At 45.5% G+C, this 10,173-nt stretch overlaps 1 protein-coding gene across 1 annotated transcript in view; it reads right to left on the bottom strand.

The window, feature by feature from the left end:
• Positions 1-9,243: 9,243 nt before the first annotated feature.
• Positions 9,244-10,173, bottom strand: part of POLR1A (RNA polymerase I subunit A) — a 31,117-nt gene continuing 30,187 nt past the window's right edge. Inside the window, exon 34 of the mRNA XM_026034130.1 lies at positions 9,244-10,125. Coding sequence (XP_025889915.1) covers positions 10,025-10,125 — 101 coding nt within the window. The 3' untranslated portion in view covers positions 9,244-10,024. The remainder of the gene's footprint in view (positions 10,126-10,173) is intronic.

The following is a 10,173-nucleotide window of genomic DNA, read 5'->3' as shown; positions in this document are numbered from 1 at the left end:
ATCATGAAGCTGGAAAGTGCAGTGCAAGCAAAAACTGGTCTGATATCTCAGTACCACCTGGTTCAAGGAGGAACACACAGTAGGCATTGGAGTTTGATCCGCAGATTGCACAAAAGCTGCCACGTTGGCCAGGAGAAAAATCTCTGTAGCCCACAATCAATATCTGACAGTGGTAGACAGCCAATGCTGAGAGCTTAAAAAATATAAAATAAGGTGATTCTTTCTCTATGAAACCTTCACAGATCCCAATAACTGGCAACTTAGGAACAACCTGCAGCAGAGGGAGCAGATAGCCCCGCGTGCTCGGTGACTGTGCTCTGTGAACCGCTCTCACCACTTCTTGAATCCCTGTCCCACGGCTACCGAATCTCATGGCAAGGACCTCTACAGTTTAATGATGTGCTGGAAACGCTTCTTTTTCTATCAAGCTGTTTCCCAAGAGCATCCTCCAGAAGAGGGGATGCTCTCAAGGAAGACCAAGGCAGTGGGCAGCAAAGTWGGCTGCTCCGAGGGCAAGGATCGAGGCACACACACCCATTCCCTGGATATTTAAAAAGCCAGGGAGGAGAAGGAGTGTGAATTCATCCCTTCARGGGGTGAACGAGCAGCACGGGGAGAGGCTGCAGGGGAAACAGGGGCTTCCTCCAGCCAACCTGCCCTGCTGGGCTCAGCTCTGGCGGCTGCTGGCCTGGACGTGGCCTCCTTTCCTGCAATGGTCCCAGCTCCGATTCACCTGTGTCCTTCACAGCTGTTTTGCAGGCTTTTAACTGCAACAAGTGTTTTACTTCAAAGCTGAGTTTGCTTGGGAAGCTGGGATTCCCCACATCAAGCTTTGGCTGATTTCCCCATGTTTCTCTACATATACCAGAGAAGTCCTTCCTAATGGAGTCAATCATTAATTTGCTTGACCCTGATGGTGTTTTTACTTCTCAGCCAAATAAAGGCTCACAAGAAAAAGTATTTCTTTGTGATTTTTATCTCTCTACTCTCAGCAGCTGCATCAGCGTTTCGTTTCCCTCAAGCCAAACTTCCTGGCTGCAACATTTAAATCTCTTCATAATCACACTTAATTTCTCTTTGCTTTCCATCATGGGGAGATGCTTTTTCCAGCTGCGGGCTCTGGGTTTTTAACCATTYCTGGAAGATCCAAAGGAGCTGGTGGTGCTGGTTTTGCAGAGGAAAACTTTGCTCTGCTGGGTTGTCACATGCAGTGCTGTGGGGACATCAGTGACCAGGGGGATCAGAGAGGTTCATCCACAACCTTGTAGCAGCACCACAAATACCACTGCCCTTCTCACTGCACACGTAGAGTACCTRAGCTTGCAGATACTTGAGCAAATTACAGGTAGTTTCTTTCCACRGATAGTTTTTTTCTGGTTCTGCCTAGAAATAGCTGCAATTAATATCTTCACGACTTAGGACCAATTTGTTAGTTTTAACCTCACCCAGCACTTGTGTTTTGATTTGTGATGACACCAATGTTCTCTGTGTCTAAATCTTTCCTGAGAAGCTGAAGTGCTACGTCACTACTTCCCTTATGGAAGAGGAAGAAAAAAAATCCTATTTTTATGCCTATTAGAACAGTTTAAATATAGCCTGCTATACATAACAGGCCAYATGAGCCTGTTATGTCCAGCTATCATTAAAAGTCCAGCTATTATTAAATAATAGCTATAGCCCAGCTATTATTAAAAGTCTCACCTCTTCTTGGGGTGCTCTCACCCTGGCAGGTATATCCAGGCCTGCCCCAACAAGTGCTGGGGAAGGTGGAACAGAGAGGACCTCAATGTCCTTCTCCCTGTCCTCAGACCCTAGAGCCGGCATCTCCATCTTCTTCCATCTTCCAAGCTCTTTACCACAAATAARCAGGAAGATTTATTATTTTTAGCATTAATGGTCCTGTTGTCGTCGCATCGTACTAAGTATCTGATCTAGCAGAGCATTTTGGATCAATGTCAGGAAGCTCCCAAYGCTGCTGCGAAGCCTTGGCCCGTCTCTTGCTCCTGCAGATGCCCTGGTCCSTAGACACGAGGTGCTCCTGTGCTTCCAATCTGCACTGGTGAACGGCTGGAAAGTTTCAGCTGGTTCCTCATCCACACCCCAGGCCTGCAAATAACACCCAAATCASAGTTTTGGAGGTTTTGCTTCTTGCCTGCAGGGGCAGAGATGTGGTTCTGGTTTCTGCACTGMACCAGAGTTTTCAAAGCGACTTGCAGCCCAGGAGCCTAAATCTACCAGAAATTTTCCCCTGGGAAATTTTCCACATTTCCCTTGGGCATTTGGTCAAATCATTTCTTAGGCAGTGAATTAACTCTCTGCTTGGATGCACAAGACTTTATTGCAAATTTATGGCAGATTTAGAAAATATTWAAAAAAAAAAAGCAGTGAAAATTGAGAACAGTTTTATCATGACACAAATCTCTTCTAAAATCATTCCCCTCCACTACCCAAATCTGGCTTTGTAAAAAAACTAAATCAAGCTCACATGAAGCCTTTTGGTTGATGGTACAGAAAATGGATGGTTTTGTTATTCTAGGAAAGCCGATAGCACTTGATTTGATGTATAGGATGCTAGATTTTTTTCTAGGGTCATTTTGGTTGGGTGGGTGGTGGTTTGGGGTTGTTTTGGGGTTTTTTTTTGGTGGCCCAGCCAGCAAGCAAAAACSCCAAGTCAAACAGACTCTTTAAAACTTCTCTGTTCCTTTCTTGAAACTTTTAACTCTCTCATACATAAAAATCTTAGGAGAGAGGGTCAGTTCTTCTCACACAGATATGGTATTCAGAAGCCCAAATCCTACGACAGTCTCACAGCATCCCAGTGAAGAAAAGTTTGGCTTAATATTTTTTTCCTGGAAACTTGGTATTTTTATGCAATTTTTTTCCTGAGAGGAAATCCCTCACTTGTTTGTCACATCTTAGAAGAACTGGCTTTTGCAAGGACTAGCTTGCTTATATGTACAGTGTAGGGAAGCAGGAAGAGCAGCGGCATTTCCTTTGGGAGCCCTGAAACACATGACAGGCATGAAGTTCTTTCCTTTTCTTTCCTTTTCTTTCCTTTTCTTTCCTTTTCTTTCCTTTTCTTTCCTTTTCTTTCCTTTTCTTTYCTTTTYTTTYCTTTTCTTTTTYTTTTTTTTTTTTGTTAAGTAGGAGGTTTGAAACCTCTCTTGTTCCTCAAGCCCTGTTAGAGCCTTCTGCTTTCAATGAGCAGATGGAGCTGGGGGGATAATTTGGCAATGATTTGGGGTAGGTTATTGCTGCTGCACGTGCGGCTCTGGATTTGCAGCACAGCCAGGCTCTGGYTGGAGTCAGGCTCTGCGGGCACCGCGTCGCTTCCCTGCCAGGACACAATTCCCTCCTTTCCTGCTCCGGAGCTGCTGTGACACAACCTGGACCACACTGATGTCACCAGCAAGCGAGGCTAAAAGAGGCCCCAGGACTATTTTTAGCCCAACCCACTTAGCCTTTAGCATCATGTATTCCTGCCGCTCATGCAAGCTGCTGGGTGCATGTCCCAGAGTGTGTTATGAAGCAAAACCCAGCTTTACTTCAGTGCAGCCTAGAGTTGCAATAGGGCCTTTGCCCCTGCCCTTTAAAAGGTGCAGAGAGGGTAGAAAACGAGCATTCACTGTTGCCATCCTTGGCTTGGGGATTCTTCTCCTCACTAGATAAAGCCACCGGGCAAGCAGAGAGCTGGAGTCCAAGCCCAAGCCTGAGCATGGCAAGAGCCAGGATTGAGATTCAGCAGACGGAGTCCAAGCCCAAGCCTGAGCATGGCAAGAGCCAGGATTGAGATTCAGCAGACATCCAAAACGCACCTGGATGTGATCCTGTGCAGCGTGCTCCAGATGACCCTGCTTGATGATCTCCACAAGTCCCTGCCATCCTCTTCTGTTCTGAGATCCTGTGTGATTCTGTCTTTCCCTTCTTGAAAAAAGGGAAGATACTGTAGCGTTACTCAAAATTAAGGAAGACACATTAACTTAAAAATGGATTCCCGTGGCAGGCCAAAGGCACTGCTCTRTTCTACAGCATTACTTACATTCACAAAACTATCGGGACTGAAACACTTCTCTCAAATTCTGCATCTGGCTGCAATCACCCAGGCTCTCGTGCAGAGGATGTTCAGTATATGGGAAGGCAGAAGAACCCACTGCTGAAGTGTTTTACAGAGCCCTGATTTTTCCAAGGCTCTACCCTGGGATTTTTCTGCTGAGCTGTTGTACCACGAGCATATGATTTGCTCCACTTGTCCTTTTGGTTTTAACGTCCCATTAATAATGCAGCTATGTAGTTATTGCAGCTTGCATTAATGTTCCACTGTTACTTCTTGATCACTCGTTATTCTCTCTGTAGTGCTAGGGCAAGGCTCCAAAAAGCAAACAGCTGCAGCAGTGTCACTAGAGAACAGGCTGCAGCCTCATCAGGTCCAACACAGACCTGCACTGGGCGCTGTGTGGACCATTTATAGTCCCAAAGCTGGCAGGGAAAGCTGCACTCAGGCCACCAAGCACAGATACACATCCTCACGGGCTCAGCAATGAGACCTGGGCTCGTTGGGGGCAATCTGAGAGTCTTTGGAGGGATCTAAGCCAGGAACTTGTAAAACAGCGTTAAYGAACAGCTTGCTTAATGCTGGCTGTGAGAGGACGGAGAGCAGGCGTTGAAGCCTGGCCGAGCGCTCCGCTGCCACGTGCAACGAGGCAAGAGCACTTTGGAAAACATGCTGCTGACACAGGCACCCTGCACCTGCCCTGCAAGGGCCTCTGCTCAGCGCTGCGCCGCTGACAAYGCCGCTCGGCTCCGCAGCGCCCTGCGCAGCCCAAGCGCTCGGAGGCACCTTCTTCTCTCCACGAGCTGCCCCGGCGTCGTCCTTGGGTGGGCATCCCCCTCACGCTGCACCAACTCTCCTGTCTCACACACCAAAACCTGCAGAAATGGTAATAGAAACCCCTAAATAACAAGCCTGCTGCGAGACAGGTTTTCTCACCATCTTTGTGGTTGAGGCTTTGTTCCAATTTGTTCCAATGACGGGACAAAAAAAGCTCCCTGCTCTGCCAAGGAAGCCCAGGGGAGCATGACTGCATGGTCTGGCTTTCCCTACCTCCCCCTGGGAGCCGGGAGCTCTGAACTCATCCCTCTCATCCCCAGGAACAGCAAATCATTACGAGCAGGACTGAGCCATTTCGGGAAAAGTGGAGTCTGCCTGTCCCATGCTGGGCATCAGCGCGGTGTTCTGGGCCCTCGGAGGAAGTGGGTTTCAGCTCCTCGGGGACAGGGTAGCACTTCAGAGAGCTCAGAGCAGGGCCCAGCTTGTGGCTTTTTAAAATTGTTATTAAAAAAGAAAAGGAAAAAAAAAATACACTTAGCAGCAAGACACAAGCCCGGGTCCTTAGGGCAAGCAAGTGCTCAGGCTGTTCTCTGTGCACACAGAGCTACACGGTGCTAAACTGCAAGGAAGAGCAGTATTCCAGATGCCCGACAGTTTCTAGGATTCCTTGCCAGCTACATGAGCWGTTGCTGCTGTGCAGGCTGCTGGATGTAGATGTCATTCTCATCCACAGCATGCCCATCATCTGCATGAGGACGCTGGAGTCTGGCCCAAGCTTCACATCTACCCCAAAGGCCGTATTCAGCACTGACATCCTCAAAAGGCAACAAATCCTCCTCGTGTGCTAATATTTAGCTTAACTTTCAAAATGCAAGCAGCACTAATTCCTTTCTGTACCTGTTTCTGTTGCCCATTTTATTTTTAAAGCTTACTGACAGGAAACAAGCCTTTAATTACAATTCATTAAGCTTGCATATAGCTCACTTGCCATCTGCTCTGCAAAAATAATAGGTGACTCATCATTATCAACACACTGAAAAGATCTGCTCTCCTTATCTCATAGGTGCCAACCTGCATCAGGCATCACTGTACAAACAAATGGAAAAAACACAATACAGGTTTTGCTTGCCAAAGTGAGCGTGACCAGAAACTCTTCAGGATTTATGAGATCACCATCTCTCCTTCTGGCCCAATAGCTCCAGGTCCTTCTTKTTACAGCCTTAAAAAAGCCTCCTTCTCTGGCTTGCATGACTGCATATGCACCAGGCCATTCCTGGAGTGCACAAGTTTATAGTTTTAGGCTTTCTAAAGAGATCACAGATGATTATTAGCAGAGAAAACACAGGGAAATAAAACAATTTTGGAAGCTAACTTTTCTCCTCTCATTTCTCCCACAGTTTGACAGTCTTATGAGTATTTGGCACTATGAAACATAGCAAATATTTAAGATAACGGATGCTTCCCAATGAAGAAGCCCAAGACTGGCCAATGCCAATACTGCCTCTGAGCTCCAAACACCTACAAATGTAACTGCAGCTTCTAAATGCTACATACACAAATTAAAGTGTAGGAAATCACCACAAGGTTTGTTAATTGTTAAACACGAACAATTAAAAAAAAAAAACAGAAAAATTATGTCAAAGATAACTGGAAAGAGACTTAGAAAGAGGGCACATTCAAATGGATCCTGCTGAAGATGGTAAAAAATAGAATAAGTGGCTGGGAAGACTCAGTGCCTGGGAAGTCTTAGTCATCTGATGTGCTTCTGTATCACTTCCTACTGCTTGAACTTGGCCTGAAGTCAGAAGGAACCAGGATGACAAATCTTTTTTTTTAAGCAGCAAAAATCCCACCAAATTCTGATTAAGACTTGTAAAATAGCTGGTTGGAGAAAGTTCCACTTATGAATTCCCATTTTATTTAAATATGTGCAAAGCTCGATCACAAAGCAGCTTTCTACCCAATCACTCGGCCTTTCGATCCCCTCTTCCTCATGAATCAACTTTTGGGGATCCTTTGCTTCAAAACTGACCCAACCTTTTATCACTGCAGAAGTGGCTGAAGTGCCTGTCTATAATTACAGCCATCTCGGAGAACGTGGGAGGACGCAGGTCACTTGTGCTCAGAGAACAGTGCAGCCACAGGAAGAAGTGGAAGGAAGAAGATAAGAACTTTTAAACACACAGGTTCTAGCTGCACTTTCAGTGAACAGAAATAGCAGTCTTCTGACCACAGGAAGCACAAAGTTTATTCAGTTTCCACTTTCTGCATGTATGTGAATTCTAAACAAACTGGAGCTCTTCCTGTCCCTGAAGAACTTTGGTCCACAGACAGAAAGTGTCACCTATTTTGTTATGCAGAAACTGCCACCTTTGTTTTTTCAAGTAGATGGTAGATACAATCTGTACTGTACTGCTAGGGGCTTTCCTATGCTTATCAGCTGTTAAATTGCAGATCAGGACATCTTTTCTGAGAGGGGCAGGTGCTGAAGCTTTAACAGAATGGGTAACTCAAAGCTGAGAAGGGAGGTTGGCTCATCCTGGCATGGTCAGGATGGGTTTTTTCCAAAGTCTCTGTTTAAAGACTCACCAGTATGAGATAACCTGACAGCGTGACCAACTTCTTTAAGTGCCTCCTGAATTCATCACCATTGCTTGGAGAGTTGATTCTGCAGGAAGCGAGAAACAGCTCTTTGGCTTAAAAGCACAACTGATATCGTGCCAACCAACAGAACATAGGTGGTTTTGAGATAACAGCACTGTTAAGTACTACTTACTTGATGTAAGACCCTAAAGTACTTGCTTTGGGGCACTGCACTCATTTATGGAACATACGGCAGTATTTCTTACCATGGAGAACAGCAAGCAAAGCTGAGAGAAGGATTGCTTACATGGAGCACAAGTTTTGGGGCCTTAAGAGGAAGTTGGTACCTATAAAAAGACATCCTCAACTTGCTCTGGTTATTCTGTCATTTCACCTGGAGCATAGAACTATGTCGCACACRCACTTCCAACACACAGAACTTGTATTTACAAAGTAATAGACATGACTCCTCCATAACAAACGGTTTCTTACCATGACACAATCAAGGGCACCTCTTCAGCTCCACTGAGAATGAATATGAACACTCAAATGAATCAGTTCTTTACGTCAAAGTCCTTCGAGGCTGAAGAAATGCTATTGTATCTCCGCAAAGATGACAGGGCATAGGTGCGAACAACATAACGCTGCAAGTAATTCCTAGGGATTTTTCCTCAGGAGAACAGGCTGCAATAGCATAGAGGGCAGCCTGAAACTCCATCTTTTGTTGCCATGTTTGTTCTTTCCTCAGCTAGGTATTTGCAAAATTGCATCCAACCAACTCTCTCCTGTTTGCAAAAATAAATGTTTTTTATCCTCCAGAATAAAACTGGAGGACAACAGAGCTAATGCAGTTGTTGAGCTTTAAAATAATTTGGAGTGCATCTGATACATACTTTGAAGGGATGAAGCAAACTGGAGCTCTGCAGTGCCTCTTCCATAATCCCATGCCAACATCTCCCAACGCTGGATTGYCTTTAGTGCAGGTCCGAGTTTGCCCACAGGAACCTCATGAGGTTCAACAAGGACAAGTGCAGGGTCCTGCACCTGGGGAGGAATAACCCCAGGCACCAGGACAGATTAGGGGTTGACCTGCTGGARAGCABCTCCACGRAGAGGGACCTGGGAGTCCTGGTTGACACCAAGTTAACCATGAGTGAGCAGTGTGCCCTCGTGGCCAAGAAGGCCAATGGGATCCTGGCCTGCATCGGGAGGAGTGTTGCCAGCAGGTCAAGGTTGGTGATCCTGCCCCTCTCCTCAGCTCTGGGGAGGGAGGATGGGGCCAAATTCTTCTCAGTCGTGGCCAGTGACAGGACAAAGGGCCATGGGCACAAGTTGAAACCCTGACAGTTCCATCTCCAGGTGAGGAGGAACTTCTTTGCTGTGAGGGTGCCAGAGCCCTGGAACAGGCTGCCCAGGGAGGTTGTGGAGTCTCCTTCTCTGGAGGTCTCCAAACCCGCCTAGATGCCACCCTGTGCCCCGTGCTCTGGGTGTCCCTGCTGGAGCAGGGGGTTGGACTGGATGATCTCTAGAGGTCCCTTCCAACCTCAACCGTTCTGTCATTCTGTGATTCCGTTTAAAAAGAAAAAAGTCTGATAAGCGGCTAACTATGTCTTTAAGTGTCCGTGTCTGCATAAGCTCTCGGCTATGCCATTTTTAGCAGTTACCACAGACAAAGTGAGGGCTCTAGACTGTGTGACATAACTGCCTCTGCGTTAGAGCCAGATAATAGGGCATTCATAATATTGTTCATGATGTTCTTTATTAAATATCCTCTTGGATACAGAACATATAAGCAAAAATAGTTTAAAAACTCTTTTTTAGTCATTCTTACAGGAATCTTCTATGCATCATTACAGTAGTTCCCTTTAAGAAAAAGATCTTTATCAAATGTGAGGTTTTTCTTTGGGTAGAAATCTGTTTCATACAACGAAGTTGCCAGAGTAGATACTGAAAGAAGCCTATGGAACCTATGAAAGCTCTGAATTCAGATATTTGGTTAATAAATCTGTCACACATTATTCTTATGTGGACAGGATGCCTAATGGGGTAGGCAGCATAAGAAATTGCCTCCTCTGAAGTTTTAAAAAGATCAGGGCAGTACAATAAATATAATAAAAGAGGAGGATACGCTTGAAGCACAGACACCTCAGTGCAACACAGGTGTAAGTTCAAGTGCCATTTCAAATACTGGAAACCTGCCCTGAAAAACTGTGTGGCACCTGGCACTACAACCCAGGTGAGATTCAACCCAACAAAATCAGACCAGACAAACACAAGTGACTTCTGCATAACAAGGGTGTTGCCCAGGCTACGTGAAATCCAAAAGATCTCCTTGGTTTCATTCTTTTCTACATACACCAATAATCTCTCTTTTCTTTTTTACATTACTGAACAGAAAGTATTTCCTTGGGTCAAACAATAGCTCCTAGGTACAAACTTTTTCATTAAACAGATTAGGCTCATTAGTATCCAGGTTAACAAACGTACTGGCTTGGGGAAGGTGACTGGAGACAGTATATACAATTGCACCACAGGCTGAGGGAATAGCTGCAGGGCATGTAGATATTTTACGATGAACATTTTAATCCTAATCCTTAAATTACAAACAAAACATTACGTAAGAGGTTGTTTGAGGTCAAACAAACCAGTCCCTCCTTTAACAACTTTTCCAACCACTAGGCATGCCGAAGGAGACCTCAGTTCATCACAGGCGCCTAGAATAGAAATCAAACAAAAACATATGAGGATGGTGTCCAAAGGCT

This window comes from Nothoprocta perdicaria, unplaced genomic scaffold, assembly GCF_003342845.1.
Source record: "Nothoprocta perdicaria isolate Ctin4 unplaced genomic scaffold, notPer1 scaffold_14, whole genome shotgun sequence".
Lineage (NCBI taxonomy): Eukaryota > Metazoa > Chordata > Aves > Tinamiformes > Tinamidae > Nothoprocta > Nothoprocta perdicaria.
The sequence above is the reverse complement of the archived record's forward strand: the minus strand, read 5'-3'. Positions and strand labels throughout refer to the sequence as shown.